Source organism: Pithys albifrons, chromosome 5, assembly GCF_047495875.1.
Source record: "Pithys albifrons albifrons isolate INPA30051 chromosome 5, PitAlb_v1, whole genome shotgun sequence".
In the NCBI taxonomy this organism is placed as follows: domain Eukaryota; kingdom Metazoa; phylum Chordata; class Aves; order Passeriformes; family Thamnophilidae; genus Pithys; species Pithys albifrons.
In genome coordinates, this window is record NC_092462.1 from 35787130 (window position 1) to 35809143 (window position 22014).

The following is a 22014-nucleotide window of genomic DNA, read 5'->3' on the forward strand; positions in this document are numbered from 1 at the left end:
CGCCGCGGGGAGGGAAACGGGGAGGAGGGAGGACAAACGCGACTCCCTCGTCGCCGCCTGGAGACCCGCAGGGCGGGAAGCGGCTCCCGCGGCCCGGCCCCCGGGCCCCGAAGGTGCGGGCTGTGCGCTCCGCACGGCCCGGGGCACACCGGGCGGTCCGCGCCGCTCAGCGGCGGCAGCGCACCGGGAACTGCCCGGCGGGACCTCCCTCCTTCTCGCCGAGGCGCCGCCGGGAATTAAATAAGGATTGGGATCCGGGGAAAAGGAGGGAAGTTGAGGCTGCATCCCAGCGCTCGCTGCCCAAGGGATGCTCTCCACGAACGGCGCCAGTGGGCGCGGGCCGGGCGCGGCAGGGTGGAAGGGCTGAACTTACGTCTCGGAATTTGTTCCACTGCCCAACCTCCTTGTCGTACTGGGAGATGGTCGTGAGCCATTGTTTATCGTCCAAAAAATTACCGCTGTCCGGTCTGCCCCCGGCCGCCGCCGCCGCCGCCGGGCCGCACCAGGCAGCCGCGCACACGCACACCAGGGCCGCCGCCGGGAGCATCTGGGCGAGAGGAGACACAGGCACGGGTTACGCACCGCGGAGCCGAGCCCCGGCCGGGCGCTGCCGGCGGGGGACGGGACAGCCGCCCGCACCTGGAGCGGGAAGGGGGTAAAGGGGAGGCTGCCCGGCCCCTCACCTTGCTGCGCGCCCCGCACCCGCTGGTCGCCGCGGCCGGAAAGGCGGCCCCGCGCCCGCGCCCGCTCTCTCCCCGCACGCGCCGCCGTCTGCGGCCGCCTGTCCGTCCCCCGATCCCGATCCCAATCCCGCTCCCGCGCCGCGCGCGCCGCCCGCCCCTCGCCCCGCCCCCGCCCCGCGCGCCCCCGCCGCCGCACCGGGACGGGCGCGTTCCCGCCGAGCCCCGTCCGGAGCGGAGCATCCCGGGCAGGCGGGAGGGCAGCGGGCCCCCTGCACGGCCCAAGACTCGTCGCGCCCCTCCCGCCCCCGCAGGAGCCGCCCTATGCCGCCGGCTCCTCCAGGTGGGGGTGGAAACCGCTGGAACTTCTCCCCAGCTTCGTTGGCACCGCGTACCCGGAGTTAGTTCTGCGGAAATCCTTAGGCGGACGCGGATCTTTCAAAACTCACGGTCCTGTCAAGATAGAACTTCTCGCGCCTGCGGGAGACAAGCTCGCAGCTCGTCTCTGAGCGCTGCTGGAGGCGCGTTATGATGCCGCCTGCCCGTGTTATCCCCTTTTGTAACGATCGTGTACTCTTCCCTCCTTCTGGCTTTTGTCTTCTAAACAGCAACTGTATCTTAACTCAAAGCCTTCAATAACATCTGGTTGCTTTCTCGAATTAGTTAAATTTAATTTAGAAATGAGCAAGGTGCATAAATAGTTCAATTACCTTTCCAGCGTAGCTGACTCCATATTTAATTTTTAATTCCATCTGTCATCCTGTTGACCTAATTCATCTAATTTTATTATGTTAGCTTTATTCCCTAGACTTGAGTAACACTCTGGTTTTTAGGTTTGTGTTAGCTGCGTATATTAAAGTTTCGGTAGAGGGAGTGGGACGGGGGACTGCAGGGTGGGAAGAGGTTCCAGGGCTGTCCCAGGTTGGGAACAGCGGGTTCCTACCAGCTCCACAGGGGAGACACAGCGGGCCACAGCCAAGCGCTTCAGCAGAGCTAGTGGTGCCTCTGTGAAAGCATAGCTAAGAAAATGCTCCGTTGGAGAGAGGAGGTGGGAACAGGAACCGCAAGAAACAACAGAACACCAAGGTCACAGAGAGAGGAGGTGGTGCTCTCCGTGACAGAGCATTGCAGACCCTGGATGACCCATGCCAAAGCAAATAGGTACACCCAAAGCAACTGTGGGAAGCCCGCACCAGAGCACATTTTCCTGAAGGACTGCAGCCCATGGAAAAGCCATGCCAGAGCAGTGGAAAAGCATGAGAAGGAAGGAGCAGTTGAAGAGAAACTATAAAATACTGACTGTATGCTCCCTCAATTCCCCATGTGCTGGTCAGGCACAGGAGTCTGGAGCCTGGGGAAAGGGTGGGGAAAAGATGTTTTAATGTGCATCTTCTTGTTTCCTGCTGCTCAAATTAGCTATTACATTTTAATTGGCAAGAAATTAACCTCCAAGTCAAGTTTGTTTGGTCAGCAACAATAATTGGTAAACAGTATCCCTGCTTATATGTTAACTCATGAGCTTTCTCATTCCAGTTTTTCCTATACTTGACTTAAAAGGGAGAGGCCTGTGAGCAGCTGGGTGATCGTTTGGCTTTTAGCCAAAACTAACCCAGGCGAGGTGGCCAAGTATGTTTAGAGAACACAACACTCCTAGTGTAGTAGCTGGAAGTGTTTTCTGTGACAAAAAATGAGTTACTTTCAGACTTGGAATCAGAGTCAAGTACATCAAGAGATTCTCAGATCTGATAACCAGAAAAATGCTACTTCATGCAAAAAGAGATGTGATTATGAGATAGTGACTGATTTTAGAAAGTTTTGATTTTGGTCATAAAATAAAACTACAGAAAAACAGTAAAAAAAATTAATTAAATTCACTAACTTGCATCATACACTACATAATAGATGCCATTTTGTTCCTAAACCTGTATCACTAAAATCAATGAAAATCCTGTCACCAGTCTGACAAATATAGAGTATGATTGCCAGATTAGGATTTATGTGCCTGACTCTGAAAATACTACCTATCTAGAATGACATTATATTCTGTAATAAATGAATCATAAAATACAAAGCAGAGTGGTAGAGGGACTGCACAGAGGCTAAATAATAATCAATAAAGCAGTCATGTTATTCTCAGGGTGGGTTATAGAGTCAGTCCTTTATGCAATCAGTCTCTGACAATCCAGTTTGTATTTGTCAGTCTTAATGTTAATTTCCTCCAAATTGCTTTACCCTTTAGCAAAGAAGAAATTTCTCTATAAAGTAAATGTTTTTGTTTTGTTTTGTTTTGTTTTTAAATAATTACTTATGTAAACTTTTTAACAGCATCCCAATCCTCGAATTTGTATTTTCACTTACTCAGCAATCAATTTATTTAGGTTTTGCTCCATCTGTGTTTGACATTTTCATCTAGACAATATTAGTGCTTTTAACTAATGGTGCATCTTTCCATACTTAGAGAAGAGGAATAAAAATGTCTAGGATTTGTATTCAGTGAAAATCCTTTGAAAAGGGAGCTTTGGTATGGTTTGGGTTTCACAAAAGTTTCACTGCAATTTGTCTAAAAAGTGATCTTCAACACCTATGACTGCAGTTTCTACTGACAACACATGCTAATGATCAATTATATGTAATTTTGCCTGAACCAAGCTATTTGAAGCCTTTAATAATTCTAAATGTATTCCTTATAATTTTAAGCACTCTGATCTCCACATAATTGGTTTAAGAGCCTCATTCTGATCAAGGACTTTACACAAGTTGGTAATTCCATTTATTCAAGCACACAAAAAAATGATACTTGATTGAAATGGCATTTTAAAGATACAAAACTGAAAAGTTTTCTTTTTTTTTCCTAGATAATTTCACTTCTCTTTAAAGATTAAACTTATGTATCTTGAGAAATATTCTTTCTTTTATTTTAAATGTACATACATTTCTCACAGAAAATATATCTATATTGTAACATACTGATGTCCCTAACAACAGCATCTTTAAGAAGTGACAGGGAATCTGTTACCGTAGCAGAGATGAGCCAATAATACTAATGGTAACAGGTACATAATTTTAAACTGAGAGTTTTGAAACTGCCTTTTCATCACTGTCCAGTCAAGAAACACAGACGTTATTACTTAAAAAAAAAATTCTCCTGGATTTGAAAATAAGAGCTATTTTGTAAGTTTTTGGTAATATAAATGTTTCAAATATTAAGATTTACTAATTTAGAATCATAAATATTCATGTTGCTTTACTTCTGACTAGCTCATGGAGCCTACATGGAGGAAGCAATGAAGGTGGTGTAGCTGGTAGTATAAGTTACAAGATTGGTGTAAGCAATATGGATGTTTTACAAGAAAAGGCATGGAGACATGAAAAAAGAGGAAATATACATTTAAATGTGTATTTTTTGTACACATCTGTATGTTATGTGAAAGTGTTGGAATTATGTAACATATACACAAAGGGATATATTGAAAGAAAACTTTGTATAGGTTAATGGTGAAACAGAAGGGATATGATGAGAAGTTACTAGGAAATAGAAATAAGTTTATACCCTGAACATTGTGTCTGCAAAACTGCATTACTCCCTGTAAATGAAGAATGTGTTCACTTAAGACATTAAAGCATGGAGTTAAGTTCATTCAAATATAGTAACACAGCCCTTGCAGTTAAAATAGTTTTAAAAAATTACATTGAAGAGAATCCCATGGGAACATCTAGCTATCCATTGCCCACAAGCAAAACCAGATATACCTTGTCACTGCTGGCAGATGTTGATCTAAATCTATTTTTAGACCACAGAGTCACAATCAGTGAGGTCTGTCAGTGATAGAACCCCCACACTAATCTATGTCAGTGAGTTTGACTAGTCTAACTTCAGTAGAGGTTTCCAATACCTGAAACAAGATGATTTTGCTTCAATTTAAGATTATAACTTATTGTAAATCCTATTCACCTAATGCATGAAGAGCATATTACTCTCTTCCTCTGTTCAGCAGTTTTTTCTGCATTGGAAACTATTGTAACACCACTCTGTATTTCCTCCCTGAGATATGTTTACTACCATATTTTTATCCTGTTCTTTTCATCTTTGTCCTGGGTTGAGCTGGCAAAATGCCAACTGTCCAGGACAGAGTGAAGAGGGTTCCTCCTCCCCCCAACCAGCTAAGGGGAAAAGAAGAGGGAGAAGAAGAAAAAAACCCTCAAAACCAGGTTTATGCTGAAACTAACTACAAGTATTTATACAGAAAAGTGAAAATTAAGAGGAAACTACAATATAACACACACTTACACAAGTTATGTATAACAAGAAATAATTTCCCACTTCCCAATAAACACAAATTCTACCATTTTAACTACAAATCATTCTAAAGAAGTCAATTCTTCAGAGACAGACAAGCAGAGAGAAAAGCTAAGAACAAACATTTTACTCTCCTAAGATAACATGATGGTAAGCTGGTGCTCTGGGCTTGGGCCTCCCCATCCCTCCTGGGACGACAGCTGTGAAGTAACTGACTAAGCCACATCCACACACTGGATTTTACCCCCTTTGAGATGATGTTGTATGGTATGGAATACGATATTATTGGCTAGAAGAAGTCAGCTGTTAGCTAGCTCAGCCCAGCTTAAATCAGCTGACAATCCTAGGCCTAGCTGAACTTTAAAACCTAAATTTAGGCCCATCTGGCCAAACTCATAACAATCTTATGCCATGTTTTTGAGATCTCTGATCACTTTATTATCCCATTGAATCTTTCAAATTGATCTAAATGGTTTTCTTATTGTCAATGTCTAGAAAGCTAGAATATCACTGAACAGAGCAGAAGGATTACTTAATAAGCAAATGATTCTGACTTGGTAGGATTTGCATTCTGATATCTTCCAGACACTTAGACATAGTGTGCTGAATTCCCTGACCCTGTATTTTCTAGAAATTGAGAGTAGAACAATAGGAGATTCATTTTCTGACCCTTTTTCAAGCCACTCTTTCCTGTTTTTAAAGAAACCTCTTCATTTGCTTTTTTTTTTTTTACAGTCATCTGGTACCCACTTGTTCTCTACAGTTTCTCAAAAGCAACAGCTAACAATTCTGAGATCCTTTCAAACAATTCTGTGAATATTCAGTAGCAGAGCTCATAAGGTGATTACAACAATCATTTTTTTACAAAATTTACAAAATAGAGTCATTACAGACAAAACCTTATCTAAGCACTTTCTTTTTTCTTGTCATTGGTGTGGTAACTGAGATAACCACCTATATGCCATTAATGATTGGTACATAGGTTTTAAATTATTCTTTCTTCTATTTCTCTTCTTACTACATTCTTACTCCACAATGGGACAATTTCTTTTCTTTTACCTTTTTTATACTAATACACACTACGTTTGCAATGATTTCTTATTAACCTTGAGGTCTTTTGTTAGCTACATCTCAGCTTCTCCTTGACTTTTGCTACTTGTGTCTTAAACTACTTTGAAGTACTCATCTCTCATTCTCTTTGACTTTCATCTTCTACTTCAGGCCAATGTAGACTTCAAATTTTATTTCATCTTCTGTGACTTTCCTTATTCTTCTGCTGTTGCTGCAATTTAATCCTTAATATTTTTCCTCTAGGGTAAATGCTACAAAGTTCCCATATTTCTCATTCTTGAATTTGACTAGATTGCTAAACAGCTGTGGATCTCTGTTAACACAAGTACTGTCAAAAAGCCAGAAACCCTAAAGACCCAGAGAGCATGGGATCTGAGATCAGCATTAAGCACACATCTATCTGTTCTTATTGACACCTTATGTATGCTCAGAATAAGGCATATTGACCTGTCTATCATCAGGAACAGAAGACCATCTCAAGACAGGTCTAAGCAAAGTCCTCCTCTTAGAACTGAAACAAAAATTATCTTAAAGGTGTGACATCTCTGCCTGACACCTCATCTAACCTTTCTGACATTGTATATAGCCCCAACAATCACAGCTGATGAAACAGAAGTTCATATAGAAAAATCTTGAAACTCAGGCCTTCAAAACCAGAATTTTATGAGGTTTGAGTTCTTATTCATGCAAGGCTGTTAAACACAGAAGAATCTGACTTTTTATATAATACAAACTACAGAACATTAACTTCCCCAGCCAATTTCTTCCTTATTAATAACATAAGAACACTTGTGAGTTCCGGTTCCCTTATCAGCAGAGTGGAGTCAAATGCCACTGTATTCCCCTGATTTCATTGTTACTTATCATTCTAGACATGCTTTGGAAATTAATGATTTTGGCTTTAGTGAACTACACCATCAGGAGTGTATATATTGCAAGCTATATGATGTTTTTGTTCAGATCTGTGATTTTGTTACTTCAGGTCTCAAGAGAAGAAAAACTGTTTACTTCCCAATTTTCTATAATTAAATACCGTAAAAGTTTGAGGAGTAAGTCAGCAGTTTTCTAATTCACAACCCCTATAGTTTATGTTTCCTGAAGTAGGTGAATAAAGGTCTTCCACGTATGTGTTTCATTCTCAGGCAAAAATGAGAAACAAGGAGAAGCAAAGAGAATGAAGTACTTCTATTTTTACCCACTGCAAGTTTCCTTTTTGCTCAAATATGTGGGTCAGAAACACAGATGTACGAATTGCTAGTATTTGAATTTTGCTCAACAAAAGGTATTGTGGGTGACAGTATGATGTGAAAAGTATATTTGGTTTAGGTGGCCATATGAATTTTCAGGCCTGAAATAAGCTATAAGAATACTTTTTCAATTCCACTTGTATAACTTACTTGAGGAAGTATTTCTAGTGCAGACAAAAGTAGAGGATGAAGTATGTAATAAAATTGTTACATTTTCCTTCTTCTGAATAGTGAAAATAACATGAAAAAATATTACATGTCAGCAGAAGAATTTGGGGTTTTTTTCATTTTCTCTCTGAAACAAGATATCTTGTTTTTCCTGACTTTTAAGAAAAGTCTCTCTAACATACAGTTTGAAAAAATATTAATTATTCTAATCATTGTGGTTTATTAAACAGGTAAGGGTCCCTTTTGATTCTTCATTTACTGCTTTTTCCTCCTTCCTGAGAGTTCTGCACAGCTGGAGATTTTCTGTCCCATTGTAGCCTCCTCATCTTAGTAAAGTTCTTTTGGCATGCTAATTAATCTCCTTCCTAATATTTACTCTCCCTGACCACAAGCCATTGTCTGCTCTTACATCTTACTTTGAAGAGACAGGGTTCTTGAAATCCTTGAATGTCTCTCTTAACAATATCTCTAGCCTATACATAATGGAGTAAGCAACAAAATTATTTAATGACAAATTTCTAACCTTGAGTTCTTTTTCAACATTCTACGTGCTTTCTTTTTTCGTGTGTCTGTGTGTGTGTGTGTGTGTGTGTGTCCGTGTGTGCGTGTGCGGGCAAAGCTGCATTTTTTTCTGGTTTACTAGAACACTAATCAAAATGGCAAGGTGTATTCAAATCCTTAAAACAATTTTTAATCCAATTTATTAAATATAGAAACATACGCCTTTATATTAGTTTGTATTTTGGGCCTTTTTGAATCTCATTCTGTCAGGCCTGAGAAATGAATGTTTTCCTGCAAAATTTCTCAATTTCATTGAAAAATGAATGTTTTCCTGTAAAATTATATCCAAAGCATTGAATACAATATACCGTATTTGGTTATTATATATTGGACACTGCTATCCTATCCAACTTTCTGAATAGAGCACAGATCATGATACATTTCTAATGTATTCATTGACATTGTGACTGTGCAGAGGATTTTATAAAATTAAATAATATTAATAATGTCTAAAAATGTTCATAATAAGGTATCATGTATGAAGAAATCTATCTTTATTCAAAATGTTTTTCATGAGAAATAAAAGAAACCAGGCATGTGTTTTGGAGATCAAAATAAAAAGAAAAAGCCCTTTTTAAAGTTAGGATTTTACAGATAGTTTTAGGACATTGACTTTTCATCTCAATTTGACATGGAAGAAAATGTGAAAGGAATTAAATATTTTACACATTGTCAGGAGGTTGGGAAGTAGTTTATAAGTCTATTGGAAATGTGCATGCCATTTACATGAAGATGGTCTCCCATTAGGATGACCTGTTTCAAAAGGCACAAGATACCACTGGGAGAGTTACCATGATTTCAATCTCAAATCTAAATCCCTCTGAGATGGATGTTTTTCCACATTCATAGCAAACATTTTCTTCCTAACATAGAGGATACTATGCCAATTAGCTGTGCATAGAGAGGAAAGTGGGGAGATGACATTGCTCAAGCTTTTCCACATACCTTGACAACTGTAAGCCTTTAAAAATCTGTAATTCATCCAGAATTTAATCCAGATAGGTTTGACTAGACTAGTCAGGTCACAGGTTTAACATTTCTATTGAAATTTTCTGGTCTTGAATGGGAATCACATGTTTCTCTACCGTGTATTTTGTTATTCTGGAGTGCCTCTACAACAGCATTAAAAATGCTAGCCTAAGGCTCATGGTAACCTACTGAGCAGTAGCCCAGCAGTAGACCTCAGTTCCTCCAGACACTCCTTCAGAGCTCAAGAGAAATGCAGAAATTTCTCAGCATAGCTGATGAAAATTTCTTCTTCCCTTTCTCTCACTTTGCATGTGATTAGGCTGTACACTAGACCATAAGCTGACCTTCAATAATAGCTCTTAAAAGTGTAATTGTTTGGATATTTTATTAGCTTAAAACACTATTTGCTCAATAGTTTCCCAGTTTATTCAAGTAAAATAAAGGTATGTTAATACACAACATAGTATTTCATTTTTTAAAAAAACTTGTGGTATTGTATATATCTATGTCATAATAAATAATTATGATTTATCCTTTTTTTATATTAACATATATCACTCCCATCCTAACCCTACCAAGCCATGACAGTACAACAGGAAGTAATTCTGGTCTCTCCCTGATATGTATCTTGGGGTTTTATTGTTCACTTTGGCTTTTTTTTTTTCTTCTCTGCTTCACATCATCCAGGTAAACAACAAGGATCTCAAATTTCCTTTTACCTTCAAGCATTGCACAAGCAATATAATTATTATATCATAGAATAAACTCAAGAACCTAGAGTGCACCTTCCAAACTCCAGGATTCATTTAAATGAGGCTGCTTACATTTCAGAGAAACCTCTTTTACCCAGCATAGTCTCTCCAAATACTAAATATAAGTCATTGCTGAAATATATGACAGAAATAAGGCAAGTCCTTTCAGGATTTTTTACTTCTCTGTACAAGTGCAATTCTGGACTCTATACAGGAATTTAATTTTTCATTTATCTTTCTGATTGACACTCAATAGCAAAAGGGAGAGTCAAGAACATAGAGTGGCTATTTGCCAACATCTTTGAGAATCCAAATCCCAAGCTATCAACACCACTGATGGCTGGGTTACATTACATTACATTTATTAAAGAATACAAATCCAGACAAATCCTAACAAATCAATTTCTGAGTTTTTCCAGAACACTGCATAGCATCCAGCCTCATGTTTATCAGAACTTTATCAAAGAATCACCTGTTCCTAATAACAGGGTCCCCTCTCAGTGAATCAAAGTTACAGAACAGGAACAGTTTTAGCCACATGATAGAAAATCTCCTTTTAATCCAGGCAGAGGAACCTACAGCACCCGGTATTCCCAGGGGGTCTCCCATCTAAGTACTAACCAGGCCTGACCCTGCTGAGCTTCCAAGATCTGATGGGATCGGATGTCAGGGAGGCAAGGATGTAGGTTCTAGTCCCAAGGACTTCACTGTCACTATCCAAGCTTGCTCGGCCATGGCAGATGAACCTCAGGAGTTAAAGGGTGGGGCCAGTTCTGTGCACGCTGTGCCTCGCCTAAAAAATCCACTGCGCAGGCTGGAGGGGCACACCCACATGGGGAGAGTTCTTCCCAAGTCTTTGTTCACGAAGCCTGGCCATACATAAAATACCCCTGGAAGAGTGAGGGAATCACACCAAGAGAAGCTTGAAAACCAGCAATGAGTTAATGACATAGAGCTTTTTGATTTTGGACATCAACTTGTAACTATCTCAGTAGTATGAAAATTAGCTCCAAGATTTTTTAATAGACCATAGTCCTCAGACCAAAACAGAAGCTATATAGTGATAAGTAATATTTTGACAGACGTGGCACTGACATTTTTAGACAGCATCATAGAATTTGTGCATATAAAATCTTCATCTTGATGCCTTCTCTCAGATATTATTCTGAAATTGGTGAACAACATAAATAAATTATATCTTTCACATAGAACATTAAATGAATAGACTGCATTGATCAATATATACCAAGTCACATTATGTATGCCAGAAGTCTGTACTAATCACGAAAGACTTGAAAGTATGTTTGAATCTGATTATTCCTGATCCCAGACCATGTACACAGATAATATAAAAAGACAGGCAGTTATAAAGTATGCAATTAATGCTCTTCTGTCGATATTAAACTTGGTATTTAAAATGTAATTGTCCTTTCCATAACTTTTCCAGTGTCTTTCCAATTATGAAAAATCATGTGTACATATTGATCAAAATGCCTGTTGTTCTAATCCTATATTATATTTTGAAGTGACATTTTTAGAAGAGTACAATAAACAAAATTGAAAGCTAAGTGCCAAAATCTATATTTGATTTATAATATAGGTTCATGTTATATAGTGCCACTACTCCCTTTTCTTTTTCTTTTTTTGAATGGGAGATGTTTCCCTTCTTTTTCATTTCTCCATTTCTCTGATCCTATTCAGATATACTCACTTTCAAACTGTTTCAGGGAGCTGGAAATGAAGTTATTTTGTCCTATATACAGTGCCAATGCACTTGCAGGGATTCAAATACACATTTGGGTTAAAGGTCTGAAGAGTAGTAACAGTTAGCAATTTACATACTCTGAATATTTGCAAAGGTTTTATGTTTTGTTCCTTTAAATCATGGAGTATTAAATTATAAATTTCTAGTATTGACTAATATCAAGTTAATGATTACAAATTGACAATGAAGATTAAGAACATGACAGTCTTATGAGACTATCTGTGAGCTCTAAGCAGGAATAAGATATTTACTAATAATCTTCATTAACTGACTCAAGTCAAGGAGAATACAATAAACATCCCTGTTCTTCAATACACAGTTGTTTCTAAAATCACTTTTAAATTCAAGTTGGTCAAAGATTCACAAATTCAAGGAACATGACAAAAGGTGTTATCAAAATATTCTTACCTTTTGAAACTTACTTTCAGAAACATAGAAGACTCTTTAAATAGACTAATGTGTGGGTTAACATCTCACCCAGAAAATACGTTTATAGGAAAGCACAGTTTGTGCCTTTTCTTAATGTACTTAGGAGACGAGCACCCCCTAGTGATGATTGGAATGTTATTTAGTTTATTAAATTACAGTCAACATGGCTTTTAGAGATGAGTCATTGTGATTCTTCTACTTGCACATCGTCCTGACAATAAATCTTTCCATCCTTTATTTTAAAAATAAAATATTTTTTTCAGTTCTTAATTATTTATTTACATAAATTGGACATTATTTGACTATAGGTGTGTTTCTGTTTGTCCCTTACACCATAACTATTTATACCTATAAGAATCTTTATCCTGGAAATTTTGCTTGCAGATACAAGAACTCATGCCCTTAAAGTTATCCTAAGCTTTTCTGGCACAGTGTGATTACATGTGTGTTTCAGGACTGCTGTTCTTTGGGAAGGTAATGCATGAAACTCGGTAAGAGCCATGCAGCCTTAAGATTCTGATAGTGAGTAGCATTTTAATTTCAATCGAAGTCAGTTGTGTAGATCAACTTCAGAATTTATTGTGTTTCTTCTCAGCATGTCATTTTTCTGCTACAGCACTGCAGCGAGTAGTGCTATCACAGTTCACTAACACGATGCCAGCTGCAAGTCCCAAGTCTTCCCTGCAAATCTGTGCTTTCTTAGAAGACAATAGAAGCTGGAATTAAAGTACTGTGACATGAGCAGCTTATCTTCCTCTTAAGATTCTAGAAAAACATCTGCCATTTCTCCATGGATATGAAGGAAATATAACAATTTTTTAAAGTGTAAGCTTGTCACAAATCAAGAGATCATGTACATATGTATAGTAAACCAGATTATTTGGCAAGAGGAAGGCCACTTCTTGTTAATGGAGAAAATACGTAGGTCATATGATCAGATATTGATGTTGTTGGCAACTTCATGTGAAATGACTGAACATTTTTTACTACTATTTCTTACAGATAATATTTTGTGCAAAAGATTTAAACAAAACAAATTCATTGTTATTCATAAATCCACTTTCAGGAACACAAAAGAAACATTTATGTTCAGGTCATAATTCTGACATAGCAAAGGAGGCAAGATCAACAGAAATGCCTCCTGGAGAAAATAGCCCAGCCCAAAAATGTAATGAGAAGTACAACAGGATAGTATGTCATTTTCAGGCAACAAACACAAGAGCTGCAAAAATATTCACAAAACCTCCACATCTGTGATAATGTTTACACTTGAGCTGCCTTGGAAATATATTTCAAAAGCCATCCAGCCAAACCAAGAAAACAGTCACATCACTAGCTCTGCCACTTAGAAAACAGTGTTGAGTTCCAATACAGTACATGGTTAAGCACAAAACTCACACTCAATTTTTTTAAAATATGAATTTTAAGTACGAGTACTTTCTATAAGCTTTGACTGCTATTGTTAATGTGTTCGGGTATGTTAAAATGTTCTAACTCATGTCTAATGATATACTGCATCAGAATGGTAATTTAAAATGGGTTTTGTAAATCATTTACTCTGTGTACTTATGCCAGCTACAGCAAGCAATTATAATGCTTACCCATTTTTGACTCTGCTAAGCTGCATCACAATATATGATGAATGCCTGGCACTCTATGGCGTTCTTTTGAGTCTCAATCAGCCAAGCACACTAATGAAAGCCTTGTGTAACTTCTGTCTAGCTATTGAAGGATTAGCTTGCTTTCTACTTTTTGTTTTCCTCTTTATTCTTTCCATTTAACTTTTTTTTTTTGTAATAACAGTGTCATGTTCCAGAATTGGGGAACAACAGTTACAGTCCATAGAAACAGTATTGCTCCCAGCCAGATCTCCCAGTGATTCACTTGCACTCACAAAAAAAAACCTTTTACACACAAACAGCATTAGGGATGACATGTTGAGGTTATCCATCAACACAGTTCTGGTATCTCAGGATATGTTAGCTCTTGGTTTCTACATTGTTTAGAAACACCTTTCTGTAAGATTCAGTATCTCGGCATAACTATCATCCCTGTTGCAAACCACTCATGCACTGACACATACCAGTACAGATTTGCATGTTTCATTTATACTTTCAAAAAAGCTCTCTTACTTTAGTGTTTTCATCCTTAGAGTCTCAGATGAGGCAAGCTCCATACTTGAAAGATTTGCACACACACAGTTAATTATATTGTATCTATATCACAGTACTGTTAAGCTGCTTTTCAGAAATTTAGAAGCACCAGTTCACAGGGTGCAGAACTAGTTGCCAGTTGTCTGATAGAACCTGAAACAGTTGTGTGTTTTTACTACCTTCAAGTTTCTAGTTTTCAAGCTAACACATGGTTTAGTACCTCATATGCTGTAGGAACCATGCATGTTGTTTCTGAAATGGAGATGGGAACACTACTGGCTGTGCAGGATCTACGTTTGAGAGAAGAGTGAGGGGAAAGGGCAGCCATGGGAGACCATGTGATTGGGGAGAAAGGCCTAGATGATATGGAATAAGATCATAACAAGAAAGGAGTTATGCCTGCTTGGATGGGAGTGCCTTGAATTCTTCAGGTGAATTATTTCTACCCCATAGTGAGCTAGGTGAAAGTATGGGAGGCACAGAAATCTGCCGACGGAATTTCTCTTGAGGAATACAATTTTAACAAGAAGAGAAATAAAACACAATGCCTAGATCAGCACATACTGTTATCTGCTTACTGTCAGAATTCTCCAGTATAGATGTGACTGTAAAAGGAGAATTTTTAGAACCGTAGGGATCTTTCCACAGTCCTCTTTGTCTTTCCCTGGCTGAAGGGCCTAGGTTTTGACAGAGGTAATAGCACACTTATATGTACTACGTTCTGTTTTACTGCACATGTGGGTTTGGCTTGGGTTTTTGGTTTTTGTTTGGTTGGTTTTTTTTAAACTATAGAATTTTATCACAAAAGCAGTTAGTATAACATAGGTTTTCCTTAAAGGTGAAATGGCAGTCTAAGGCACTTCCCATTCTATCTCCTTGCCTTAGCACTTTACTCTGTCCTCCAGTCTGCCAGAAGAGTATGAGCCTTTTGAAAGAGTATCTTAATGGCCGAAAAAAATCTACTTGTCCATCAGTTTCCTTACACTAAAGTCATACTTCTTCCAACTATTCAGTGACTTTATTCAGGACACATTTTCCCAAGTGCCTTTGGATATTAATATGGTGCCAAAAGAAGCAAAATGCCCTACCTCCACCACCCCATTCTTTGGCTCAAGAATAGCATACTTCACAGAGCCTCTAAGATTGTAGTAAGCCATCTAAAAAGTTTGAATAGTCCTCACAGAACTGCTCTTCCTTTAAAGCAATCACAAAGTACAAAACATTCTACAAGTCTGCAATTTATTTTTGCTGCATAAAGTATTCTAAATTTTGCCTTTGGAGATGTATGTAACATTTTCCAGAAGCTCCAATAAATTGTTTATAAAATAGATTCTGATTCTAAAAATACAATACTATTTTTAAGGTACAGATTTTTAACCCTATATGTTTTCTTTCTTGCCAATAAAACACACCAAACAAGCCAAACGCAAGAGTTCACATTGGCAATGCTAAATTTAGCTTCTGCATATACTTGATGCAGCATTAAGCACTTAATGGCAAACCTCATCCTCCCAGAACACAATGCAGCTACTGGAAACAGTCCATAGCAGACTCAGCTTACCTTGTTGAAAGCCACCTTGTAATGCAATTAGATTGGGTAGACCTGGATTTTTCCACTGAGGTACAGCAAAATGTCGGCCTCTTGTTGAACTTCTGTCTGCAGCTATTGGTCTCAAGCAACTTCTGGAGAGTGGAAAAAGTATATCAACCCTATTAAGCTGCTTTTTGCCTCCCAGATAAGCTGTGCTAAACATACTTCTCTCTGTTACCCTAATCCCTTCAGTGTCCCACCTAATGCAGTCTTCATTGACTGAGCTTTGTGAACATTCCTTGCAAATGAGCATCAACAAAACTGTGAAGAGCATAATCTTTTGTGAGCAGTAAGACCTTCTCTTAGACAGCTTTCTTGCAGCAAAAGTAGGTGAATTAAGGACTTTTGAAGAAATCTTAAACTATTTTTGTGCCATCGTACCAGATAATCAAAAACTCCATTAATCAAGACCTGTGGTTTAACTGAGGGTTCCTAATTTGTCCTAGCAGGAACAAAAGTAGCAAATCTCCAGAAGCACTCATCCACCACAACCTTGTTTAACCTTCTTTCCGTTAGCCTCTCTGTAAGATCACGTTCAGCACCCAAAGATTGGCCTTCAGTAGTTTCTTGCTCCCAACTGCCAACTAAGAGGTGACATATCAAGACTGTAAAAAGGAGAAAAAAGATACCTTGCAAACTTAGAGGAAGGTTACACTATTTTATTTTTAATGATTACTCATAATTTCAACTTTTTTTTCATTATCTCTCTTTCTCTCTCTCTCTTCTTTGCTATTGGTTTGATTACTTTTTCCTTTCTCTGAAAAACTCTCATTTTAAGATGAAGGATTTCCAATTCCATCATCCAATTAAGGAGTAGTCGTCTTTCCTTTCATTGATAGTTCCATGCATATCAATGCCTGAGATAATGGAGTCATCTGTAAGTCAAGCACTTGATAAATTGTCTTCTTTAAGAGACAGGGTGACAGAGAGAGAAGGAGGGAAGTCTGAAAGTCGTCAACAGAAATAAGGCATTTCATTCTTTTATTTACTGTAACTGGAAAAATTTTACTCAGTCAAATGGGGAGAGAGATTTAAATAGCATTACACTCTACATTAACTGTTATTTAAATTTAATGACAATGTTCATTATCTGTATTTTTCTGTACAGCATCTGGAAATGGCTTAAATTGAGTATAAACATGGTTAACCAGTTCTATTTCCTAATTCAGTCAATTTCCTCCTTCCTTGTTAGTATTTCATATTTCAAAACATGTTGTGACACTTATGATAACAATGTAAACTTATAGTCAGAGTACAGACTTAGATATTTCAAATTTGTAGCTTGCTCTGAAGTCAATAATGTACATACAAAATATGCATACTATTAAAGAGATGCTCAGGTGTTTCAGATAACAATGTTACCGAAATCCATGCTGGGTGCTTTTCCCTGTCAAAATAGACCTTAAAAGAATACAACAATTTTGAGCATAAAATCAGTGGGATCTCACAATTAATATTTTTCATATATTTAATAACATCATAATGCTGCTTAACATGTTTTAATATTTATATGTTATTTCCACATCTGTTTCAGCAAGAAGTTTATCACATCAAGTAGAACTAAGAAAGAGGTATTACTTACAGTTGAGAACTATGTAAATATTCTCTTATTCACAAACTGCTAAACACAATACATGGTGAAAGCTGGAAAATGTAATTATATGGTTTTGCCATTCATCCAGTCTGTTGTATGATTAAAGAACATTTCATGACCACTGCTGGGTCAGTTATAGTCTTCGAGGTTTCTTCGTTTTCCACTTCTAGTGCGTTGCTTATTTGAATAGTTACTTTTAGAATATTGCAGCTGGAAAACTCTAGAGTTCATCTCCACGGTAACAGCCACCTTTTTTGCTGGAAATATCAGTTAGTTTGAAAAGATATTTTTTCTTTTTTCAGCAGTTTTCCACATACATGTAATTAAGATGAAGATGGGAAAGCACATAATATTGTTTTATTACAATGTAGGGTGATATTAAAGTGCTGTGAAATTAATATACAATGATATTTTGAAAAACAATTGGTAGGCAAGAGTAGCAGTAATTTAAATCCAAATCTTAGCAGTAAGGCTATTTAATTTCTGACTGAATAAGATAATTATTACTAAAGGATGTTTTCAAGGCAATAGTCTTTGTGATTTTTTTTTTATTCTAAAAGACTAATTCATTACACTATTTAGAACTGGAAAAAGAAATCAACTATTTCTCCAATTTGTGAGCATATATCCATGGGAAATTGATGCCCAACCTATCAGAATGGTATATTTTATTTGCACTTTTATTTAGTTTCTTTAGAACCTATGTTCCCAAAAATACTTCTAAAGACTAGATTAATCTCCAAATGTGTATTAACCTTGGTACAAGGCTCCAATTTTTAGTACAACATTCTATTTTCTTTTTTTTTTGCCATATTTTTGTATGCATCATGGTGTTTTACTTCCTTCTCTGTCCTTTTATTTGAAATTTTACAGAGACAGGAGCTGGCAATTGACACCACAATATCCCTTCCTGGACAGACAGACCAAGTGAAACTAAGTCATGAATTTTATTTCTCTATCCACTGTATACACATCTTCTCTCTTATTCAAGTTATGACTTTTCACTGTGACTTCAGTCACATTTAGAAACTGCTTAACAGCCCCTTAATGAATGTTCATCCAAGGCACATGTTCTGTTCTGCTGATTCTTTAAATTACATTCAATACTTTTACTTAAGTCTTGCAGTTTTTTGGTAATACTGCAATAGGTTAGAGTTGCCAACAACCTCCTGCACTTCAGATGCTTTGTAAATCCCATCATTTTTAAAAGTACACTTTTAAAAGAAAAAATTAATTTTCAATATGTCTTTCAGGCTAAAGTTTGGGAAAGGCAGTTTAATGTTAAAAAAATAATTTTCCTTTAAAAAAATGTAGAAAAAATATTAGTCCCTCAATGACAGGCTTTTCCACTGGCTTTAATCATCTCTGGCTATGGCCTTGCATTCCAATAAAAGGTATTTTTAAACTAGTAGACTCAGTTCCAAAATGAAATATGTACTTACCTTTAATTTCACCTGTACTTCATCATAAGATCTTATTAAACACCATGTACTTGTATACTCCATATGTATACATAACAAAAGGGACTTAAGAAAGCTTGTGAAAGCCAAGATACAAATCATTCTAGGATCCTGTATCAACTCAGAAGAGATGATGAAGGAGAAAGGCGGCACATAATTCAGAGTTAAAACTTTTTTCAGTGATTAAAATGGCAGAAACCCAAACAGAATGACAAAAAACCCAGCCACTAGCACAAGACCAACTGAAAGGACTCCAAGCAGTCACAAGAACTACTAAGAGAAAATTAATACTTTGTCAGTCTTAAAATGTAATTTGTTGGCAAAAGTGAATCTATAAAATAATACTGCAAGAGAATCACAAAGTAAGCAGAAAATGCATTATTCAGAATTCAAAACAAAATAAACAGAAGTTTAATCAATACTTTTATCTCTGCAATACGCTCCTTGAAAAAGTTTATTGCATGTTGAGTATTTGAAATACCTAATAAAATGTTCAGAATGTGTGCAACACCAAGGGAAGAAGCCTTCCCTAAACAAAAACAAATTAGAGAAAAAAGCGAAAATATTTCTGTGTAAGTGAACTCTTAAAATGAAAAATGTGACAGTTGTGTAAAGTAATAGCACCACTTTGGAGAGAATCAAAATATTTTGAGAAAGTTTGAAAAAACAAAGCATCTGTGTATTGTCTCCTAGTGAGAATGTATGATCTCAGATTTTTCCCCCGACTTGTGATGAATATAGGCTAGATTTTAAGTTGCACTGCTTGTTGAACATTTTGTTTTATTGTTAGACAGGTTGTGATGATATCCCATGGTCCAATCAATTGCTCTATGCTGTATTTCTTTCCACAGCTGAATGGCCATTAGCTCAACTCAAAATGGATTTTTCAGGAGAGGCTGTGCATAACAAGCAATGCATACTGTTATCTGATGCACAACTGGAAAACTCATTTTGAGATACTTCTTGGAATACCTGCTGAGTAGGTTATAGTCCCTAAAAGTCTGAAGGGAAAAGCATGTGGAATTTTTCACCAAGGCAAGTAAACATTATGTTTAGCCAAACAGAACAAACTAGCAGACAGATCAGTAAATCACTCTGAATTGGTCCACTCAAGACATGGATGCAGGCTAGATCCAAAGCAATTTATTTTCCTTCCAGGAAATAGAAGGCAGCTAGGGAAATAACTAGGATTACCAGAATAAATAGTTCCATTTTTCTCCATTCATAATAGAATTTAAGCTAACAATTTGATCCTAAAGGCTTTGTCTAATAAAGAGCTGTGGAATGATGTTCTACACAGGGATGTTGATCACCAAGTTTGGAAATACAGTAAATGAAGAGATATATATTTTTAGCACTTTCTAATATGGACAGTTACCTGCCTATATGCACCATCTCTTTATAAACCATGATATTCTGACTTTATTTTCTTCCTTCTTTTTTACAGCTTATTTTTCTTTGCTTTAGTTCCTTTATTATAACAGAGCAATAAGCAGATAATAATGCCTAGAGTATTTAATAAGATTTTATCTTTTATTCATATCTTTTTACTTTTTCTTGCTCTACTTGACTTCTTTTTCTTCCTTCACTTAAAAAATAAGAAACCCTCCCAAGAGATTAAAAGACATTTGACTCCAGAGTCTAATTTCCATACACTACTGTAAATCTAAGTCGAACTGTCTGACTGAATCAGTGAACCTACGCCCGCTTTAAGATGATCTGTTTGGAAGATAAATCACACCTATTGTTCCATCTCATTCTGGTCCTTCCTCTCCATTTTAAATGCCTGAAATTAGCAAATCCCTCTTTTAACCCATGATCTAACAGTATCTAACACACAGCATGGATGATGAAGATCTACAATCACCATTTACCCATACACAGTTAATATCCATTTTTCAGCCAGTAAAATATCTTTTTCTTACAAAATTTCAATGGAAGGCTGTACTGAGGCAGGGGGAGAGAAGAAGAGGGGCAGGGAAGGGGAAAGGTACTTTAGGAAAGCAAAAAGAAATCTATATTTACCGTGGTGAAATTAAGCTTCTAAACAACTAATCATAAGATCCAGCATAGCCAATGCATTTCATGCCTTCTCTATTTTCAAAAGTATTTTAAAAGTTCTTAAGACACTGATACTTCTAGAATTAAATTCATATAGATTTCATCTAGAGTTTCTAAATCGCTTCCCTAACTTTAGTAGACAGCTGTATACAAATGAAATTGTCCTGAATTTCATGTTACATATAGTTAATCAGGATGGAAACTGAATATTCAGTATTGAAAGTGACAAAATTGTAACACTTATTAGGCTTAATGCAGTTTGTTCTACCCTTTTGACTGGGACATTAGTTTCACAGGCTTTGTTGCTTAGTGCAATTTTTTGTCACTTTGGGTTGTTTGTTTGGTTTTGTTTTTTGTTTTGTTTTTTTTTTGTGGGGAAGGGCATCCTTCCCTATTTGAAGAGCTAATTAGGAGAATTCATATTTCTCATTTAACAACTGAACATTCTAAGCATATCTGGAAACAAGTATACCTGTAGGAATGACAGGCAGATCTGACATAGCAGCAAAAGCAGCACACATCCTTCCAACACCAGAACTGTTCCTATGATGTTCTAATATTTCCCTTGTCTGATTTCTGGTCTGATTCCTTGGTGGTTTGTTTTTTACCTCCTCTTTCCATGGCAAAATTGTTTTTTTCTCTTCTCTGCTGTTTCTGTGACTAACTGGTATTAACTGAGACTTTGCAGAGAAGAGTGCTTAAGACACTGACAAGCCTTTTTAGTCTTCTACTCCAAGTGAGTAATTTCTTGCTATTGTGCATGCTAGAAAGAGATAAGGGACTTTTAGGTGATTTGGAGACAAGATACAGAAGGTTTTACTGTTGTTAGATGCTTCTGGATTTGGCAAGGGAGTCAGAGAAAAGAGGATGTTTAAAGTTATCTGAATGATTCCCAAGTAAATGCCATATATTTAATTAAAAGATATTTTAAAAGGAAAAAAAAAATAGTGTTTTATCCATTGGACTACGCCACAATTAGAAAAAGCCAGTTTGAAGCCTGAAGGCTGTGACTTAACTAGCATTACTGATAACATGGAAGGAAGCCTTTTCCTTTGTTCTATGCAACTAGAATAAACTGAAAAGAACAAGAAGGATGCATATGAACCTGCACAAAATACATGCTAGCTCACAGATTTTACAATGCTGTTGTCAGATGGAGCAATGGCCCTTAGCACTGACAACTGTCACAATCATGTCAAAATTATAGTCCTGACTG

General features: G+C 37.4%; 1 protein-coding gene and 1 pseudogene across 4 annotated transcripts in view; both read right to left on the reverse strand.

Moving 5' to 3' along the window:
* The window catches only part of SPOCK3 (SPARC (osteonectin), cwcv and kazal like domains proteoglycan 3), a 180315-nt gene extending 179167 nt beyond the window's left edge, over window positions 1-1148 (reverse strand). For 2 of the 4 annotated variants that reach the window (XM_071555168.1, XM_071555163.1), the window contains exons 1-2: window positions 684-788; window positions 374-547 (exon numbers count right to left, since the gene is read on the reverse strand). In XM_071555168.1, the coding sequence (XP_071411269.1) occupies window positions 374-547 (174 nt within the window). In that variant the 5' untranslated portion in view covers window positions 684-788. Of the gene's footprint in view, window positions 1-373; window positions 548-683; window positions 789-879; window positions 961-1075 lie in introns of those variants that run through there. The other 2 variants (XM_071555166.1, XM_071555164.1) reach the window with 2 other exon arrangements.
* Window positions 1149-10317: 9169 nt separating this feature from the next.
* Window positions 10318-10433, reverse strand: LOC139672674 (5S ribosomal RNA; annotated as a pseudogene).
* Window positions 10434-22014: the final 11581 nt, after the last annotated feature.